The sequence below is a fragment of the Gossypium hirsutum genome, chromosome A07, assembly GCF_007990345.1.
Source record: "Gossypium hirsutum isolate 1008001.06 chromosome A07, Gossypium_hirsutum_v2.1, whole genome shotgun sequence".
Classification (NCBI taxonomy): domain Eukaryota; kingdom Viridiplantae; phylum Streptophyta; class Magnoliopsida; order Malvales; family Malvaceae; genus Gossypium; species Gossypium hirsutum.
In genome coordinates, this window is record NC_053430.1 from 1,633,877 (window position 1) to 1,655,109 (window position 21,233).

General features: G+C 27.7%; 3 protein-coding genes across 5 annotated transcripts; 1 reads left to right on the forward strand and 2 right to left on the reverse strand.

The window, feature by feature from the left end:
* Nucleotides 1-368: 368 nt before the first annotated feature.
* On the reverse strand, nucleotides 369-1,894 carry LOC107929889 (protein ELF4-LIKE 3). Its single transcript, XM_016861423.2, has 2 exons — nucleotides 1,661-1,894; nucleotides 369-1,005 (listed from the first exon to the last, which is right to left on the reverse strand). Exon 2 carries the CDS (start codon nucleotides 939-941, stop codon nucleotides 603-605), a length of 339 nt encoding a protein of 112 aa, XP_016716912.1. The 5' UTR covers nucleotides 942-1,005; nucleotides 1,661-1,894; the 3' UTR covers nucleotides 369-602.
* Nucleotides 1,895-10,289: 8,395 nt separating this feature from the next.
* On the forward strand, nucleotides 10,290-13,900 carry LOC107929911 (acyl-CoA-binding domain-containing protein 1). 3 transcript variants are annotated; one of them, XM_041117118.1, is made up of 5 exons: nucleotides 10,290-10,420; nucleotides 10,528-10,645; nucleotides 11,135-11,197; nucleotides 11,746-11,819; nucleotides 13,882-13,900. In XM_041117118.1, exons 1-4 carry the CDS (start codon nucleotides 10,409-10,411, stop codon nucleotides 11,817-11,819), a joined length of 267 nt encoding a protein of 88 aa, XP_040973052.1. In that variant the 5' UTR covers nucleotides 10,290-10,408; the 3' UTR covers nucleotides 13,882-13,900. The 3 variants fall into 3 exon arrangements, with proteins under 3 accessions (XP_040973052.1, XP_040973051.1, XP_016716930.1); XM_041117117.1 differs by lacking the exon at nucleotides 13,882-13,900 and adding an exon at nucleotides 12,698-12,975; XM_016861441.2 differs by lacking the exon at nucleotides 13,882-13,900 and having other exon boundaries at nucleotides 11,746-11,990.
* LOC107929908 (E3 ubiquitin protein ligase DRIP1) lies at nucleotides 12,747-18,220 on the reverse strand. The gene is made up of 8 exons (XM_016861439.2): nucleotides 18,110-18,220; nucleotides 15,859-16,069; nucleotides 15,225-15,324; nucleotides 14,320-14,434; nucleotides 13,865-14,217; nucleotides 13,739-13,786; nucleotides 13,542-13,614; nucleotides 12,747-12,926 (listed from the first exon to the last, which is right to left on the reverse strand). The coding sequence occupies exons 2-8, from the start codon at nucleotides 15,971-15,973 to the stop codon at nucleotides 12,747-12,749; spliced, it is 984 nt and encodes a 327-aa protein (XP_016716928.1). The 5' UTR covers nucleotides 15,974-16,069; nucleotides 18,110-18,220.
* Nucleotides 18,221-21,233: the final 3,013 nt, after the last annotated feature.

Here is a 21,233-nt window from a genome sequence, read left to right on the forward strand (position 1 = left end):
ATAAATTTTAAAAGTGATTAAAAAGATAATTTTACCGTATTAGGGGATCAAGACCACTGTCTAACCATTTGTATATGCTTTTTGCTTGTAGAGTTAAAAAACTTCAATGTCAATCTATCAAATAATTATACAATGGTAAAAAAAACCCATCATTGCCTATGATTTTTAAAAATTACATAGATTACAATATGCTCAAAGTTCGTGTACTCTTCCTACATATAAAATTTAATCATTCTACTTTTATTTCAATAAATTTAATCTCTCTACTTTTTGGGTTTAAAAATGCAAGTCCAATGTTATATCATTAAAATTCATTTGTTAAAATTAAATTCATTACAATATAATAACTAAATTTCAAGTATAAAAAATTAAAACAAGTTAAAAGATATTTTAACCAATTACATAATCTAACCATTTCTGAGAAACTTTCATTTCCCACCATGCAAATGAATTACTACTACTAATAACAACAATGATAACAAGGGTATAGTAGCTGGGAGAAAATATTGTTGCGAAAGACAATCACAAACTTGAACTAACCCGAGGAGATTAATAACAACTATAACAACTAAAACCCATCATTTATCCATGAGTTTTAAAACTCAAGCAGGCCTATTTCTTTTGTTACCACCTGATTTCATGGCACCATTAGAATCCCCATCAGAGGAAGAAGCATCCATGCATTTGGTGTAAGAAGTTGAAAGATCAGCATATAAATCAACCACCCTCCTTATGTTGTTGTTGAGCTCCCTAATTAGACCAACATTTCTGGTCAAGTTGTCAGGGATCTTGGTCTCATGGTTCTGGTTTATCTCATTGATCAGCAACCTGTTCTGGTCCAATATATTCTGGACCTGCACAAAGTTCTTCTGAAATGTCTGCACCACTTTGGTATCTATTTCACCACCACTCCCTAGCCCTGAATATGTCTCATCCTCCATTATTATTATAATTTTATTATTTCCACTTTTTAGAGTCAGAGTTCTATCAGATCAAAAACCAGTCCTGGATCCAAAAAAAAAAAAAGAAGAGTTAAAATGTAAAAAAGCCACTAGTTTTTGTTTAATAAAGGGTTAATCCCACTTTTAGTCCCTCCACTAAGTAAAATTTGGGATTTAATCCTTCTGTGTTTTTCTATTGTTATAATGTTATTAGTAACTATGAGTACTTAAAAATTATTGTTTATTTTATTATTTTTACTATTATTGTTGTTGTTATTATTAGTATTTATGATGAGATGAGAAAAAAAAGCAGATCCCATTTCCATAAAAGGGAACCTTCTTTAATGTACTCAGAAAAAAAAACCTAACCTAAAGCACAGTGTTTCAATGAAAAATCCCCAAAAAAAAAACAAAATTTATCAAATAAAGAGGCAACCATTATTAATCTTTACATAACATAAATAAAAATGTCAATAAAAAAAACAAAAATGTACATAGCTTCTATCAAATTAAATCAAACACAGAAAAAGAAAACAAATTTTCTTGCTTTAAATTCAAAGAAGATGAACTCTCCAGAGCTTCCCAGGAAAAAAAAACCCATCAAAGAAAAAAAAATTAAAAGCATATTCATTTAAGTACAAAAGAAAAGGAAACAAAGATAGGGAAAGCTTAAAGATAGAAATATAAATTATTTTATAATTTAATTTTTATATAACTACCTTGAAAACCTGGACCATTATATCCTGCGAAGGAGGAGATACTGATTGTGAGGAAGAAGAAGACGAGGGATTCCCGAGGAATAGTGGAAAAATGTCGCCGGTTAAAATCTCAGGCACCCACCAACCAAAGAAAAAAGAACTAGCTTTCTGAATTTTGAGAGAGTTTTTAGAGAGAGAGAGAGACAATATGTAGATTTTGACAGTCACGCTCGAACCCCCCTCTCTTTGTGTGTCTAAATATTTGTTTATATATATATATATATATTTCTCTACATAATATTTTTTTAATGATTAAATTATTTAATAATGATTTATTTTTAATATTATTAACCAATATTTATAGAATTGTATCAGTGATTGAATTGGTTAAACTATCAGTTCTCGATTAGATCAGTTTAATTAAAAAAATTATATAAAATAAAAAATAAAATGTATTTTTTGAGATCCAACATTTACATTTTATTCCATTAATTAAATTTAAATATTATAGTGTGTTTAATAAATTTTATTTTTTTATTTAATATAAAATTTTCAATGAATCATAAACTCGTTATTAAAAATGTTAACAATTTTTAAATATATATTTAAAATTAATTATCTCTTTTTCAAGAAAAATGATATATTCAAATTAATATATTCAACTTTTATCCAAAACTATTTAAAATAGTACAAAATAAAGATTAAATTTAATAAATAAATAATTTTCAAAATAAATCTATTTTGACCAAATAATAAAATTATATTCAATACTTAATTTTTACTAATTTACTGAATAAATCTTCAATATAAATTTAGTAGTTATAAAATTCAATATTAGAATTTTAAAACTTAATTTTTTAGCAATTGATTTTTCAAATTATTAAAAACACATTATTACTAAATATTTAAATTGAAGTTAATTTTTTTAAACAAAAGCTTTAGAAAAGTAAAAGTAAAATTTTCAATCCATCATTAGCAAAAATATAAAGTGAATTTAAATATCCAAAATATATAATTGTTGCCTGTTCAAATTACACGTGGACTGAATTATAAATAAAGTAATAAATGAATCGTAATAAAATTTTCAGTTGACACTAATCTCGAATTCCAGCCTTAAACAATTTTTATTCTTTATCCTTATATTATATATATAAAATAATAAGTATTATATATAAATTCAAAGATTGTTTAAATTCATAGTATTTTGTATCACAAAAATAAATAAATTATTTACAAATTATCCAATTTTTAATACTGTGTTGATATCTCATTTTTTAAAGGGGAAATTGCCTTTCATATCCCTTTATTATAAGAAATAGATCAATTTAGTGTATGTACTATTAGAAATAATCAAATAAGGTCAAATATTAACATTTAATAATGACATGAAATATATATTTCAAACAAAATATTTCATTTGAAGAACCATATAAGCTTTAAAAGTATTAACTCTCTTAAACAATATTTGATAACTTTGTTAAAAATTAGCCTTGTTTGATTCTTTATAATAGTATAAGGATAAATAAACCAATTTGATTCGGTCTTTATGAGGCTCAGTGGTAGAGCTAGGGGTAGGCAGGGGCTGAGCCCCCTTAAAATGTAATTTTTTTTATTTAGGCTATTTATAGTTTATAAATTTTTAAATTAGTAATGATAAAATTACACTTTAGTCTCTCAAAAATAATAAAAATTTAATTTAATTATTTAAAAATTATAAAGATATAGACTATTAAAATGATAAAATTAAATTTTTATCATCATAAAAATATACAATTTAATTCCGCCCCTAAAATTTTTCTGATTTCACCGTTGATGAGGCTTTTAAATATATCTAATATTATAAAAACCTGAGATTAAATTAATGTCACGAATTAAAGATATGACAACTCAATAATAAAAACATTTAAATATTATTTTTTAGAAAATTAACAAATATTATCATAAATTTTTTTTATATATAATCAATTTAAACGCAATTTAAAATTAATCCTTCTATAAAAAATAAAAATATCTACCCTTTCTATTTTATTTTGTTTTTAGATTCGGGGGATGGAATAATAGCTATCCGTGTCTGATATTGATTATTTTCCACGTGGCATTTAAACAATGATGGGAATTTTGTCATCTATGATTAAGGGTCCCACCATCTGATTTTCAAGTTTGTGAAGGAACGTTTCATTTTCAACTTTTCCTTTTTATCCTCCTTTGGGATTGATTAGTAGAAAGATAAATTAGCTAAAAAAAATTTTAACAAATTAAGCCCTCAACGTCTATAAAATTCTCATTTTAGTTCTAATTCTAAAATATTTATAAAGAAATAACATGAAATAGATTTATGGGTATTAGATAAAGGTGAAGTTGTTAGTGTGTGGCATCTCTTGGGGCATGGAATCGATAAAGTAATCTCCCTTGGTTCAGTTTAACTCGTATTTTTAATTTATGGGCTAAATTTTTTGGGACTTTGTTTGTTTGATCGATGTACTTGGACCACTGGACTATGAAAAGCGTTGATGACATGTCCAAGTTGAAAAAAAAGAAGGTGAAATTTTTTTTTTCTAGTTTTTTCATTCATGAAAGATTTTAAATTATAATATTTTTCTACTTGAAGATCAGATATTTGTATATTTTTAAAATAAGAAAAAAATTCAAAAATAATGTTTTGTAATAGTTTAAAAAAGGCATAATGATAAATATAGCACTCAACATTTATATTTTCTGTCAATTTGACACTTTTTTTTAGCTAAATTTGACCATTAATCTTCAAAAAATAGTCAAATTTCTTTTTTCTTTTTAATGAAAATGGTGATTAAAACGTTAGTTTTTAACGTTGTTCGCATAGCAACTCGTATAGAAGTCCATCTGCACATTATTCTAATATAAAATCATTTGTCTAATATGTTATGCCAACAAATAATTCAAAAATTATAAAAAAAAAACAAAAACAATCAAAATTTAAATTAAAAAATATAAAAAAAGTTCATAAAAATTCAAAAAAAAAAACATAGAGTACACATGAATTGTCATGTAAGCTGTTGTGTTTAAAAATTTAACATTTTAATTAGTATTCTCATTAAAAACATCATTTTATTGAATATTTTCTTTTTCTTTTTTTAAGTTTAGAAGTAGAAATAAATTAACAATTTTTGTAAACGTTAAGGACTAAATTTATTGAATTGTTTTAGAATTGAACTAAAATAATAAATTTTATAAACATTAAGGACTAAATTTGTAATTAGGCCAATAAAAAGAAGCTTATGTCAGCTTTCCATTATTCATCTAACGACAATTAATGAAAGAGTGACTAAAATATTTAGCTCTGAAAAGTTGAGTGACTAAATTAAAAAATAATTAAAAAATTAAAATAAAACTAAAAACATAATTGAGTGACTAATTTTATAATTTATCATTAATGATATCATATTTGGCTTGAGTTAACTATAGAAAGTAGGATTCCCACTAATAATCTTTATTAACATAATAAATTTATTATGCAAAGCTTTTTCTTGGGCCAATCCTATTATTAATAAAATATATATTTAATTATTATTTTTCTCCGTGCGACAGTATGGGTTATTTATGTGTTAATTAAAATATAGTATATTAAATTATTAAAAAAATGTTACAAAAATTGCAACATTTTATAATTATTATTATTAAAAAAAGTAAAAATAATATAAATATTTAATTTTTATAATGATATTTTAAATTATAATCGATATAAATTAAAAACATAAAAAAATATTTAAAATAAACTTGAATGATTTGATATTACTCCCTATTACGATTTTAGCTTTACTTTATAAAAAAATCAAATCAGCACAAGAAAATTATTCATAATTAAGAAAAGACAATGAATTATTATTTTTTATTGAAAAAGGCGATGAAATTATTTAGTCAAAGTCAACAATTGCTAAACATCGACACTTATAAACAACAAAAATAATAAATGGGAGTGTTTAAATTTTTTTTTTAGCAACTTGTGGAGAAAGTATTACACCAAATAAGCTGATTGAGTGTTAGTTTGACTGGCATGGGTATTGTTGTTAATACAGGAGGACGTTGATTCGCTGAAGCACATTATCTTCCTATTTATGGGTTGGGGATAGATGTGCTCATAGGCCAAGCTCAATAAAAAATTTAGGCATGTTTGTTAGGCCTTTGCCCGAAAAATGGGCTTAAAATTTGTTAGGCCTATGCCCGAAAAATGGGCCTAAAATTTTTGCCCAAGCCCGACTCGGTCGTATTAATTTTTTATATAATTTTTAAATATATATAATACATCAAAAGTGCTAAAAACATTAAAACAAATATTTTTCAATAAATTGAAAATAAATTTTTAAAATTATGTATACTTAAATAACATTAAGATACATGCAACTTAACAAACAAATGTCTCTAAAATAATAACAAAATTAACAATAAAACAAATGTTATACAATAACTAAACATTAACAACAGAATAGTAGTAACATAATAATGAAATGATAACAAATTAGGGAGAAAAACAACAATAAAATAACAAATTTTTTTTGTCTTTTTGTGAATTCAGGCTAGACAAAAAATGTCTTACTCGAGACTCGACCCGTTTTTTAAATGGGTCTTATTTTTTTACTCAAGTCCATTTTTTAGGCTTATATTTTTGCCCAAACCCTCTCACTTTTTAGGCGAGCCTTCAGGCTGGATTGGGTAGCTCGACCCATGAACAAATCTAGTCAGAGAGAGTTATTGATAATTTTAGACATTGATAGAAAAAAGAATAAATATTATCAAAACTTATAATAAATTTATTAAGAAAATATAAATATTCAATTTTTGGAGTATTTATTTAATTAATGGAATACTTAGTAATATTTCTACTACAAAGCATAATCATAGGGAATACTGACATATATATATACATATTCTTATTCAAACGGAAATTCAATGCTAGATTAAGTTAATTTTAAGCATTTAACTGCAAAATTAAAATACAATTCAATTTTCAACTTTGAATAATATGTACACGTGGTAACTTATTGGTGTGACAAATGGCAACTTCTAAACGATGTCACATTGTATTACTTTCCTGAATTGTAATTCTATATTACTTTAGCATATATATATGATTAAAATATCTCTCTGACTACTATTTTAAAATATCTCTCTAATCCATAAGTTGGTTTAATTGCTATTTAGAACCTCAATGATTTGGACGGTTATCAATAATCACCGCATTTATATTATTTTAATATGATTAACTATTTTTTATTCATTTAAAGAGCTAATATTTAATAAATTTGACAAATACTTTTTAATATGCATTTTTTTTCGATAATTTAGTGATTGCGCATGTAAATTGCTTTTTTATCTTTTATTTTTGATAAATACAATTATCTTTTTTGATGATATAATTTAGTCTTCACGTATTAATGAAACATTAATTCAATTGAAAAATTATAGAAAAAAACCTTTCCTTTATTTTGAAATAAAAAAGAGAATGAAGGGTATAAACAAATGCGAAATCAAATTTCTTTTAGGAGTGACCAAAATTGAATTATAAAATTTTTTAGAGATTAAAATATAAATTTATCATGTATTAATTTATAATTTTATTATTTTTAAAGGAATTAAATTGATTTTTTTTATATTTAAGGACCAAAGTAAAATTTTATCATGATTTAATTTATAATTTTATTATTTCTTTGTACTCTATCGAAACATTTTCTTTCTTAAATGCTTGAAAAGACAAAACATGGAGAAAATATCAAAGGGTTATATCCCCCATTTCCTCTTTGCAGACACTAGTTTTCTTATTAAAAACATATTCAATTAGTTTTTGTGATTTATCAGGTTTGAAGTAGAATTTCACAAATCAAAATTATTAGTAAGTTTATGTTTTGGTCACTTAAATTTTAAAAGTTACAAAATAGTCACTGGACTATCCAAAGTTTTTTATTTAAGCCACAAGGTTGTTAAGTTTTTTTTGAAAAAAAAGTCTGGCTAGCAAGTTTCAAGCAACGATTTGACGATCAGTACAGTGGATTAGTACCTATCAACAAGTTAAACAAGACAACTTGATCTGATGGTCAATGTCAAATATCTAAGAAGAAAGCTGTTTGGGCTTTGGTTCGTAGATTTGTAACGTTCAAATTTATTTTTTGAAAAAAAACTAAACTATAAAATAGAATGGGAAGAAAAGTTTTCATTGATGCAAGCAATGTGAATGAAAAAGGCCATACAACAACGATTTTAATAATCTAGTGACTAAAATAAAAACTTTTAAATAGTTTATCGATAATTTTATAACATTCTGAAGTTGAATAACCAAAATGTAAACTTATTAATAATTTAAAAACTGATGCTTAGAACTACTTCCTCTAAAATAGGAAAATAACACGTTTTAACAGACTCGAACTCACGTTTTCCTATATTAACAATAATACCGATATCAATCAAATTAAAATTTAATCCACAAAAATAATATTTTATATAAAAAACCCATTTAAATGTAAAAGAAGGTGTAAAGATTTAACTAAAATAAAAAATAATAATTCAAAGACTTTGTTTTAAAAAAGTAATTTAGTTTAAGTCATCCATTAATTGAATAATAATTTTATAGTAGTACAAAAAGGACGGAGCATATGAATGCAGCAACATGGGTTCCCACGTGGGGGAATCTGTCCACCACGATGAGCCACCCAATATGGGGGCAGCTTCATTAGCATCGACCACAAAAAAATGTGACGCCACATTAATTACCAATTAGGGTCGGTCCATCCGTCAGACAGTATTTGGATTAGATTTTGTCCACTTTGCTTTCACTTTGTCCCCACCCACCAATGCTCTTTGTGTTGGGTCTATTTCATCAAATGAAAATCTAGGAATTCCCACTTCCTCTCATTGAATTTTAATTAAATCCATTTAGATTATCAATCTGTCGATCAGATTTTGTATTTTTTTAGTAAATTACAATTAAGTTCCTTAAATTATTAATAAATTTATATTTTGATTATTTAATTTTAAAAAAATTATAAAATAATTAAATTATTCGAGATTTTTCATTTATGTCACTAGACTATTAAAATTATTACGGTATGACTTTCTTTATTTGTACCAATTAAAAGCTCATACTATGATATTCTTATACAATTTAATTTTTTTTCATAAAACAACTTTGAACGTCATAAATTTACGAATCAAAATTCAAATAACTTTATTCTTTGATCTCCAGAACTGATCATCAGATCAACTTGGATCTAAGGTATGTTCTTTTACTCATTGATGGGTACTAATCCATGTTATTGAATGTTAAATCGTTGCTTGAAGCTTGCTAATCGAACTTTAAAAAAAACTTAATATCCTAATGATTTAAATAAAATCTTTTGAATAGTTCAGCAACTTAAATGAAAACTTTCAAATAATTCAGTGACCATTATGTGACTTTTTGAAGTTGAGAGACCAAACGTAAACTCACTAATAGTTTAGTGACATTGAGTGTAGTTTACTCTTTTTCTTTTTAATGCCATCTTGTTCATCACGTAATCTTAAAAATTTTAGTTTTTGTTGATTGTACCAAATGCCATTCTAAATTAGTCCCAAACTTTAAAAATGTTCTAATTAAGTTCTTAAAGCATCATTGTCATGCTAATTAGATCCTTCAATCAACTTAGCCGTTACTTGATTCTAAATATCAACTTGAATTTGATGTGTTTAAATTAACTAATTTGTGTTTGTTGATATAATGATGAGGTTGTGGCAGTTTGGAATGATTCATCTGGGGGTCGAAAAGCAATAAGAGAATTATCATGGTTGGAGCATGGTTATTCGAGAGAGAATTTGAGAGGAGACGAGAGTAGGAGAGAGTTTAGAATCTAGAAGGTGCTCTTCCTCTTTTCGAAGTGCCTTTAAGTTATTAATTGAGTTCTATCTGGTAATTCTTAAGGAGTAACGTGTCACCCACATATTGGTCTCGGACTCTATAAAAATTAGCTGGTTTATTGGTGTCTTGTCATTCTAGGTTGTCTGAGGCATGTCTTTGGTATGGGCTGCCATATCCGAGAAAATGAATATATGTGACATATAAGTGACAAATGTCTCATCCATATCAAGCAAGTGATCTCGATGATCTGGGCTCGCGAAGTCTTGGACTTGTAGGTGTCCCAGCTTGCAAGGTGGTCCTTATTGGTAACAAATGTTGACTCACGATGCATGGGCTCGTGAGGTGGATTCACAAAATATGGTTATAACAGAGTTTAAAAAGAACTTATATCAGATCCAAAGAGATTTAATACCGCGCGAAGTTAACAATACACTAATGAAAAAACTTGGTTGGAATGATATTTTAATCTCGTATTTTAATTATAACATTTAGAAGAATCAATTTAAAAGTTAACCCATATGAGAAATTGTTTTTTTAACCCTAATAATTAAGGTAGGTTGATAAATTAGTAGACAAGAATTAAGATAGGAGTCCCTTTGTTTAGGACCACGACAATTTATTGTTCACAATAACAGTAACTACTTTCTACTAACAATTCAAACAAGACTCAGTCACATCCACAAATGGTCCATGAATTTGGGTTCCACGTGGCAAAATCTGAATGGTAGGACCACTTTTTTTTAAAAAAAATTGTTTTTAAAATTCATGTTCATCTACATAGAAACACTAATGACCAATCTGTCATACGAACATTTCTACAAAAATTATTTTCGCCATTTATATCAGCTAAGCTTTCATGTTTGATTCACAACAATCAACTATCGTTACATACAAAACTCAAAAAACAAAACATGAGTTTATTGGTATGTTTTTATGTTTTTAGAATCCGTAATTTCTAGTTTTAATAATATCATTTTAAAAATTCAAATTTATTTTCTTCTTTTTGTAAACGTTTATGTTGTGTGTATAGGAGGATTTCCAAGAATATGCTAACAAGGCCAAAACCTTGCCTCCATCAACAAAAGATGCAGATAAGCTGATTTTATACGGCTTATATAAACAAGCAATGGTTGGAAATGTTAATACGGGTACGCAAGTCACAGTTATCGATCATTCCGTTTTCCATAAGTAGGGTTAAATAAATGATATAGACCAGAGCATATGGTGGTGTTTTATTTTACTTAAGCTCCACAGGAGTGGACCAAATAATTTTCTTATTGGTGCAATATCGATAAGTTTATCAATTTTTTGTTTTGGTATTGATACTTCTAATGGTAGGGGAACGTATTCTTTTTCATGAGAGTAAAAATTGAATTATAAATTTTTAAAGGGTTAAAGTATAATTTGATTATCGTTTTTGTTTGTCTTTTGATACAATCTTAATTTTTTACTAGCTTTGTCGTATTTTATTGTACCATTTCAGGTAACTTAATTTTTTTTATATGTTTTTAATCTAGTTTCTAGTTTTTTAGTGGAATATATTATATATATTCAAATATAAATCATTTTTAATTGAGTTTAATAATTTAACGTAATAGTTATATTTAATAGATAATATATGATTATAAATCTTGCAGATCGTCCTGGAATATTAAGCCCCACAGACAGAGCTAAATGGGATGCTTGGAAAGATGTTGAAGGTATAAAAATGAAAAAAAAATAATTAGAGGATTAATTGCACCAGACATCTCGAATTATGAAATAAATTTTAAATTAGTAATATACTTCAAAACATTGGATCCTTAAACTAACGTATTGTTCCAATCAAGGGTTTTTTTTCCTATCAATCTAGTCATAAGTTTTAGTCAAGTGCAAAACCAAAAAATTGTTTTGAGAAGCCATAAATGAATGAAAAGTTTTGGAGGGTCAAAATATAATTTTATCATTATACTATCTTATGATTTCTTTAAAGTTAAAAAGGGATTATATAAAGACTTTCCTGCCTCCGCTCCTGATTTTTTGTTAAATGCATTCCCGGATTTAACATGATTACTTTTTTAATACATATGGATTTAATAAGCATTTTTAAATATGTCAAATCCAAATTGACAATTAAAATCAATGTTATCTACTAAAGATCTAATTGGTATAATACTTTAGTTTAAGTGTGTCTTATGGAATTAACCCGAAAAAAATGATGTGCTTTGTTTCTTAACTTAAAAAATGTTGAATGTTTGTATATATATAGGGAAGACCAAAGAACAAGCAATGACTGAATATATTGCAAAAGTAAAGGAATTACTGGGACAATCTGCTAAATGAGTGAGTTCTCTTCATGCATTTGATGTTAGATTAGGTTCAATTTTTCCTATTGCTTTATCATAAATATTAATCAATAATGCTGAAAAATTCGTTTTCCCCCCCTACTTTTGATGTTCGTGTAGCGTGTATTTTAATTGATTTTTGGTTGAATTTTATTTTTTAATTTTTGTATTTTGCGTGAGTTGCGGATTCAATTAAGCTGTGGATTTAGTCGTTAACTCTCTAATTTAATTATGTTTAAGTCTTTATATTTTTCGAATTTTAAAATTTTAATTCAAATTCAAAAAACAAATAAACTAAAAATAACCAAAATAGTAACAATAACTTAAGCAATTTTTTTTAAACTTTTTCATTTTCTTCTAGATTGCATGCTTTATGTTCATAAATGGGTGTTTACTAAATTATTGAATGTGCCACCACACCTTTTTTTTTTTTAACGTGGTACTTTGTATTATTTTTGAGTATAATTTAGTACTTGTATTTGACAAAATTTATATATTTTGGTACCCAGTGATAATAAACGTTAACTTTTTAATGTTTAATTTGGATTTTAAGGTTGATTTGATGAAAATTAATAACTGATATTATTAAGTTTGAATTTTTTATGACTTTGTTAATAGAATAAATTTAGTGTTAAAATTATGAATTTATTTAATTTATCAAATATAGTCGAATGAATATTATTTAATTTGGGTTTTAAGATTGATTCGATCAAAATTAATTACTAGGGACTGAAACTAATGGAATCAACACCAATTTATGAACCAAAAACAACAGAAGAAAAATAAGAAATGTATAATTAATTGAAACTATTGTGTATTAGGAAACATATAAAATGACCGGGCTATGTTAATTTGGAAAGTTCATTGGTATACCAGGAGAGTTTATCAATTGGGAGGATATCATAGGCTCCATCCCATTTGAATTTTACTGCAAAGCGCACTGCTTCATGGACCTTCTATACGTTAATTCCATCAAAAAGTTCCTGCCGTCGCCTTCCTCGGCTGGCACCGGTTCGATATCTGATACGGCCTCTAGCCATGTGTCTATCAGGTTGTTTAGGGTTAAGGTTGGCATCAATGGATGACACAAACACATGACTTCAACCTGCATTCAAAGCATGTTTCATAAATCATATCTTTCAAAGTCTGGAACCCAAAAATCTAAAAAGATTTAGAGTTTAGTTGAGTTGAGCTTGAAAAACTATACTAGTTGTCAATGCCATTCATGGATTCAACCCGAATCTGACACGACCAAACAACTCTACTACTTATAGGCTATGAATGTATCATTAATATGAATAAGCAAGTGGGAGCATATGCTATGAAAATATCATGGAGTCCTCTATGTTAGGAGTCAAATTGCATTTTATCCCTTTTACTTAAAAAATAGGTACATTGGTTCTTGTGTGTTAGATCAAAGAATAAATAGTCTTTTCTGTTAAAAGTTTCATTCATTTTTACTATAAAAAATTGTCATGGTTGGCAAAATAACCAGATAGTTACACGTGGTGTGCCACATGTACCTCATTCTGACGTACAAGGATCGGTTTTTAACAATAGAAATGGATGAAATTTTTAACAGAATGACCAGTTTGCTTTTAAATCTAACATACAAGGACTAATTTATTTATTTTTAAACAAAAAAGCAATTGCAATTTGAGGTTTAATACAACTTCTTCCATGGTACTTTGGACACGTATGGAAGCATAAACAGCATTACCTCAGATTCATGTTTGAGGTTTAGCTTCATTGCAAGATACTTGTTCACAATGGATATGGCTAAATCTCCATTCCTGAATCAATTGCACAAATACATTAAACGTAAATCTACAATGGATCCACAAATTAATTCGAATCCCACGCTACCCATTGACATCAGATGTAAAATATAACTAATTAATAAAGGGTTTAACCTACTTGGTACTAATAAAAGGTTTTGGTATTTGAGGCAATGCCATGTCGTTCCTGAAACAACAAAACCAATAAAAAAAATTTAGGATTCAGGATTTAGGATAATTTTTTTTAATAATTAACGTTTCTTACGTTTCTTGACTTGCAAGCAAGCAAAACCACACAGGGCGTGGGGAACAACTGCTATCTTGGTTTAGATACACAATTTCTCCGCATCGGTTCAATGAATCAGTCGACTTCTCAAGACCACTCGTATCGGTTTTCGACATCTCGTTTGCGGTCCCTATCTTCAAACCCTCCTCTCTTTGGCCGATCAGAAACTTGCAATATGGCTTCCTCTGCGTCCTCCTCCTCCTCTTCACTTGCACTTCAGTTCCAAAAGTTTCGCCATCTTTATGACCTCCTAGATGTTCCCAGCACAGTCCTTTCCTTGCTCTTTCAAGAGAAAACTCGCGCCCGGTAGGTTCGGAATTGTCTAATTCATTCTAATACATAAAAAAGGGGGGGGGGGATGTAATGCAAGGTACTATGAGATGCATAAAAGCTATTTTAGCATCAAGAGACAATGTGTTAGTGAAAAATGATACCTGTTTCATGATAGGATTCATGGAATGATTTGAGAATCTATTTTCTGTGTTGTCTTCATTTGGTTTTTCCAGGGGAAAAATTTGCATTACAAGTTTCTCCAATTTATGGTCATTTCTGTAAAAGAAAAGTACATAAATGGAGATTATAAAATGATAATATGGAATTGCAATTGGGTACATAAATAACTGGTGTAAAATCTGTAAATGTGATGCCCATGGATTTTAGGTGGGACTGGATCGGGTATATTGGGGTTGTAATTTTTTTTGGTCATTTTAATTTGGGTTAGTTTCAAATTTTAAGTATCTAAACTTTTAGTTAGACTTATCCAAAGGTTAGGTAGTCTGTTTTTTCCGGTTTAATTTGAGTTGGGCTTGGACAAAATTTTTTGTATTTTAAGCTGATTCATAAACAACTCTAATTTGGATCAATTTCATGTTTGCGTAAATTTTGGATTTAAACTGTTTCAAATTCAAGTTGTTATGGGATTATGTTTTTTCAGGTTGGGTCATTTTTAGTTAATTGTTCAAGTCATTTTAGATTCAGATTGTTTTGGATTTGGGTTATTTTAAGTTGAAATCATTTCAGGTTCAAATCAATTTGGATTGAAGCCATTTCAACTTTAGTTTGTTTTGGGTTCAGATTATTTAGGTTTAAGGTTCAAATTTTTCGAGTCGGGTCATTATGAGTTCGAATAATTTCAGGTTCATATTATTTTGGGTTTGGATTATTTAAGGTTCAAATTGTTTCAAATTCATATCAATTCCAGTTTAGATTAAACAAATTCATATAATTCACCTTTTATAATAAAATCAAATTGGTTCAAATTTAAAATTTGATATTTTATTCGAATTCAGAATTTATACGTCTAACTACGAGGAAATAAAACAAAAAGATCCAATTTTACCTTAGCATGTGTTGAGGAATGGAACCCAGATAGGCATCGCACGTTGGACAGTAATGTGTTTTTTCCTTCTCTACTTTCTCATAGATGCATTGTCTGCAAACTGTAGGACGCACACACAATGTAATTTCAACGTCAAGCAATTTAGAAACATATACCAGCAATTTTTTCTTCTTGTTTTTGGACAGTAAGAGAATGTTTAGCATTAGGTAACTCTAAAAATGTCTTTTCTATACAATAGTAACTAAATTCAAAATTGAACCAGTTCAGACCCTTAAATAGAATGCAAAGCTTTCTAAGGTTGTATTCTCTACCAAGGGCGAAGGGGAGGGTTGGCAGGAGTTTTGGTACAAAATGAAAATTGCTGCTTTAATCCTTTTGAAAACCATAAAGATATAAACCAATACAATGATAAAAATGTATTTTAACTCTTATAAAAATATATAACTTAATCTCGATCTCCATTAAAAAAATGTTGGCTTTGCCCCTATTTACTATTAACAATATTGCAAAAAAAATATTGGGACCCGAGACTTTACTTATAACTCGACAAATTTCTAATTGTTGAACCGAAATAGTCAGAGCATGCAATGAAAAGCCTATTAAGGGAAGCAAATTTTTGGTGAAAAATACTTACATGTATGAAGGCAAACACATATGGTAGTTGCTTCCCTATAAATGTTTGAACAAAGGGGACATGTTAAGAACTCCATAAGTGGCCTCCTTTGAACATTTATGTAATCATTCGACATGATAGTATGTCGTTATAGAATAATGTCTCACTTGTAATATTTGCTAAATTTTTGTCTCCTTGATACTTTTAATTCATCAAAAGTATCCGTAGCCTCCTGCATTGAAAGTAATATAAAACAAGCATTAAAACCGATGTGACTAGTGATGTTATATTATTTAAAGGATCGCAACTAAATAGACAGGGAATTTTTTATTTGAACTTGAAAACATAATTGACAACCTAATTAGTTTTGAACATAAAAAGTTAACAACTTGTACTTGAAATAATTTGACCCCAAAAATCTAAATCTAAAACTCGAGCAACCTAAATTCAAAGCAACTTAAATAAAATAGAACTCATAAATTTTTAAACTCAAATTGACCTGACCCAAAATCAACTTGAACTATCAAATTGCAACTAAAGCGAATAAAGAAACCCTAAACATCATGATTTGAAATTGGAAGTCCATTGGTTGTGCTAAAGGTAAACAATTGGCTAATTTGGATAGCAAAAATATGGATTCATAGTACAAAGATAAACCATATGAAGTTGAAGCATACATATGTATGCGCCCATTGCACGATGTTTAACATGCAATGTATTAACATAGAAAAATTGAAATGCATGAAAAAAGTTGACCGGTTAAAATATGCTTCAAGTCTTTGTACTCTTTGTACACTTGTGATTTGGTCCTTCTACTTTTATTTTATGGAATTTAGTTCATTTATTTTTCAGATTTAATCATACAAGTCTAGTTGTGAAACATTGTTAAAATTCTTCTATTAAACATGTAATACAAAAATTGACATTATAATAGACCTAAATTTAATATAAAAAATTTCAAGTTATTAACAATTGGACCTAAATTTTAAAATCTAAAAAATTTAAGAGACAAAATTATCTGGAAATCAGTAAACCCATTTCTTGATTAACAATGCTTAACATGATGGTGATGTATCTCTACAACAATTTCAGCCAAGAAAAAATGCTCTGCAACAAAACCTTGCAAAATGCCTTCATTTTAATTAAAAAAAAGAAGACACAACATGATGCACAAGCCAAGTTTTCAAAGTAAAAAAATAAAACAAATATTTGAACAAATAATAATAATAAAGCAAAAAAAAATCAACAAAAAAAATATATAAAAAAAAGACCTAATCTGTCAAAAAGAGCAAATATGATCAGAACTTATAATAAAATTGTTTAAAAAAAAGATCCGACCCACTCAAAACTTAAGCCTTAAAACTTGACCAACCCAAATCCAAAACAACTTGAATATAAAATAAGGTGAAGATTTTAAAACTCGAATTCAACAATTGCAACAGAAGACAATAAAGAACATTGATCATGGTGCTAAAGATAAAGATTTGGTTAATTTGGATAGCAAATACGAATCCATAGTACAAAGATAAACAATGAAGTTCAAACATACACATGTATAAGCCTATTGCTTGATTAACATTTGTTTTAACATGATAAACTAAAATTCAATAAACCAATTCCTTGATTAACAATGTTTAACATGCAACAAAACATTGCAAAATGCCTTAATTTCAATCAAAAAGTAAAAATCTGAAATTTTGCACAAAACTCCCTTGATTTTTTGTTTAAAGTATCACAACTGAATAAACGAGTGAATTTCAATTTAAACTTGAAAACGCAGTTAATTAATTCAAATCTGAATTTGACTTAATTAATTTTAAACATAAAAAATCGAAGTCTGAACTTAAAATAACTTAATCCTAAAAATTTTAATCACAAATTGAAAAAACCTAAAATAACTTTAATATAAATATAATTCAAAAATTTTAAAACTCGAATTGACCTAACTCAAAAATTGAATACAATAAAGGCCCTAAACATCATGATTTGAGATAGGAAGTCCATTGGTGGTTCTAAAGATAAACCATGAATTTCAAACATACATGCATGTAAACTCCTATTGCTTGATTAACAATGTTTTAACATGCAATGCATGTAAAAAGGGGTGACTGATTAAAATGAACTAAAAAGCAATAAACCCATTACTTGATTAACAATGTTTAACATTGCAAAATCATTCATTTCAACCCCCCCCCCCCAAAAAAAAAAAAACAAAACCCAAGTTTTCAAAGTAAAAAATAAAGCAAAAGAGATTCAACAAAAAGACATTTACCACTTCCTTGCAGAGCATGAAGAACAGTATCTGTTGAACTAAATGTAGGCTTTCATTTCACCAAGGCAAAAAATGGGATAGTGGGGGCAAAGTGCAATGGCCTTTTTGAACACTGAAAAAAGGGTTTTGAAAATCTTTGAAGGCAGTGACGTTTTAAGCTAAGAAGGGACAGGAAAGGCACTGAACCCAACAACATCAGTTACTTTCTAATATCTGTAAGTTAGCTGAAGAACTTAGAAACGCCGCCGTGACTTGTTTTCTTTAATAGGTGTTTGTACCATCTTTGTTCTTTTATGAGTCACCTAAGACTTTTTTTTTTCTATATTTTTCTTATCAGATTTATAGTTTATATTTAGGATTTGTAGTTATTTCTTTTAATAATATTATTTTTAAAGTTAGAATATATGTTTTTTTTAAGTATAATATGTCTTTTCATTACACCCAATTACTTGTTGATTAAACTCTTTAAAATATCATTATGATTTCAATCATATCATTTGTAGAGTTTGGTTAGTAGCTTAAATATTACGCGATAACGAAATAATTTAAATCCAGCACAAATCAAATTGTATACGTGTGTAATTATTGTATAGGTAATCTGAACCTGATGTGTTTAAAGAAAAAAAAGAAAATATATATATTTTAAAAAATTTTGATGACTATCTTTCCTTTTTAACATGTTAAATCCAAATTAGATTCAAATTATTTATACGATAGATACATATATATTTATAATTTAATTCACATGTTTTAAATATAAATTCATCATATTCAAATTTACATTTAACACTTAAATATTCCCAGCTAAAGTGACAGAAAGATAGATTAATACAATAATAACGATTAAAAACTTTCCTTTCTACCTCTCTCTTAAAAAGAATAGATTAATTAAGAAAAAACTCTCATGAGGTGTATAATAAATGTTTAATTCTAAATTGAGTATTATAGTTGTAAAATTATTTAATCGCAAATAAGTAGATTACCAAATTTGGGGTTGTGTGATTTGTAACATCAAAACAAGGTTAAAAATGAATACATTCATTTAACTAGAGCAATGAGTCATTTTATGTAACGGTTATACGGATATAAATTATTTTTTTGAACAATTTCATTATAGGTTTTGATCATATCTATATTTAGGTGACATAATGCTTAGAACTACGTATCTATAGTCATTCCTCAACCCATAAATATGAGGATAATGTGCTTCAGTGCACTCGAACCCACGTCCTCATACATTGACAACAATACGCATGTCAATTGAAATAAAACTCAATTGGCAGATATAAATTATTATATATGGATACAAATTGGAAGTTTCATTCTCATCATGATACAAAACATAAATATTATAAAAAAATATAAATTAAGGGTGTTCACTCATCCCTAAAACACGAATCTAGTCAGAATTGTGTGAGCGTATGGATATGTGAATTTTACTCGAATGATAAAAAAAAAATCAATGATTTGTAAGGTTAATAATCCTATACTAATAAGAAAAGAGTGTAAAATATTTAGATAGAACATTTTTTTATAACTTGAGCAATTAGCTTAAGTACCAAGCTTAGTTTACTATTGAAGTTAAAAATTGTTTTTGAAACATGTGAAAAAATTATATTCAATTTGTCAATAATATAATCTTTTGAAGAAAAAAAAAAGATTTTATAAATACTCAAAGCGGATAAAGATAAAATATGTCGAGAAGGGGACACATTAAACTCAAAGCAATAGACTTGTCCCATGCACTCGGTCCTAATGACACCCTTCATTGACCACAATAGACATCTCAGCATTTAATATTACCAGGAAAGTGTGATTATCATGTAATAAGACTATCATTGCTAAAGAATGAGGTACTTTATTTACTCCTCGACGAGTAAATAAAAAAAGACTACTGTTGAAACTGCAAATCAACAAACCGAAGTTTGACACATCAACCCTTGGGTGATTTAAAGCAGAAATGGTTACTAGAGAATCCGACTCCAACAAAACCTGGTCGACATGCAAACACAACCAAGAAAGAGCCTCACGAATTGCGAATGCTTCAGCTATGCAAGGATCCATTAAGGAATGAACAAAACCAGTAAAACACTTCACAACCATACCATTAGAATCCCTTAAAACAGCAGCAATACAAATTATTGACAAGCCCCAAAATTGAATTTTAATTGACATCATACAACCATACCATTAGAATCCCTTAAAACAGCAGCAATACAAATTATTGACAAGCCCCAAAATTGATTTTTAATTGACATCATTAACAAAATAATCAAATGATTGTGTCAATTCATTTAAAGAATTAAACGTTTCACAATTTGAGAATTGTTTAAACCATGCTCATTAACAAGTGAATCAACAGTACTATCCACAGGAGATGGCACCGTCACGGATTGCACAACTTCGAATTTACAACTAGCCCGCTGCCAATTTTGCATATAAAAAATCAGCAAACAACAATATATATTACAAATTAAAATATATTATGCTATATATTTGAAATAAGGCTATATATACTCTAATGAGGTTAAAGAATAGTTTCAGCCAAAAGCACATTTATGAAAGTTAAATATAAAATCTCGATTTAAAAATATAATTTGATTTTAAAAGCTTTATATTTACTATTACTTTTGGTTCATGTTTCATACGGTTTTTTATAAATACAACAGTTTCAAATTGTTTATGTGGTAAATACGCATATATTTATAATTTGATTCAATATTTTAAATATAATTGATATTAGATATAAACTTATATTTGATACATAAATTGATGCAATATATTAATACTTTAAGAATTCATTTAAAAATGTTAAAAGTGTACTGATTAATTCTAAATTTAGACGATACACGATAAAATTAACAAGAAGACTTAATTGATGCTGTGTTAGTGTTAGATGCAATTCACACCATCTTGGTAGGCATCGCAGAAACCTTGCCATCGGCTACTTACGACATAATCAATCCCATCGCTAGGAAAGTGTAGTTACGTCCTAGCAAGGCGCCACATAACTCCTCCATTAGCACTTCATAATAAGGCAACTATCCGCTAACACCCACAAACAACTCATCACTAAGCCCATGGCCTGTGTAAGACCCTGCTCATCACCAGAAGGCAACTCTCT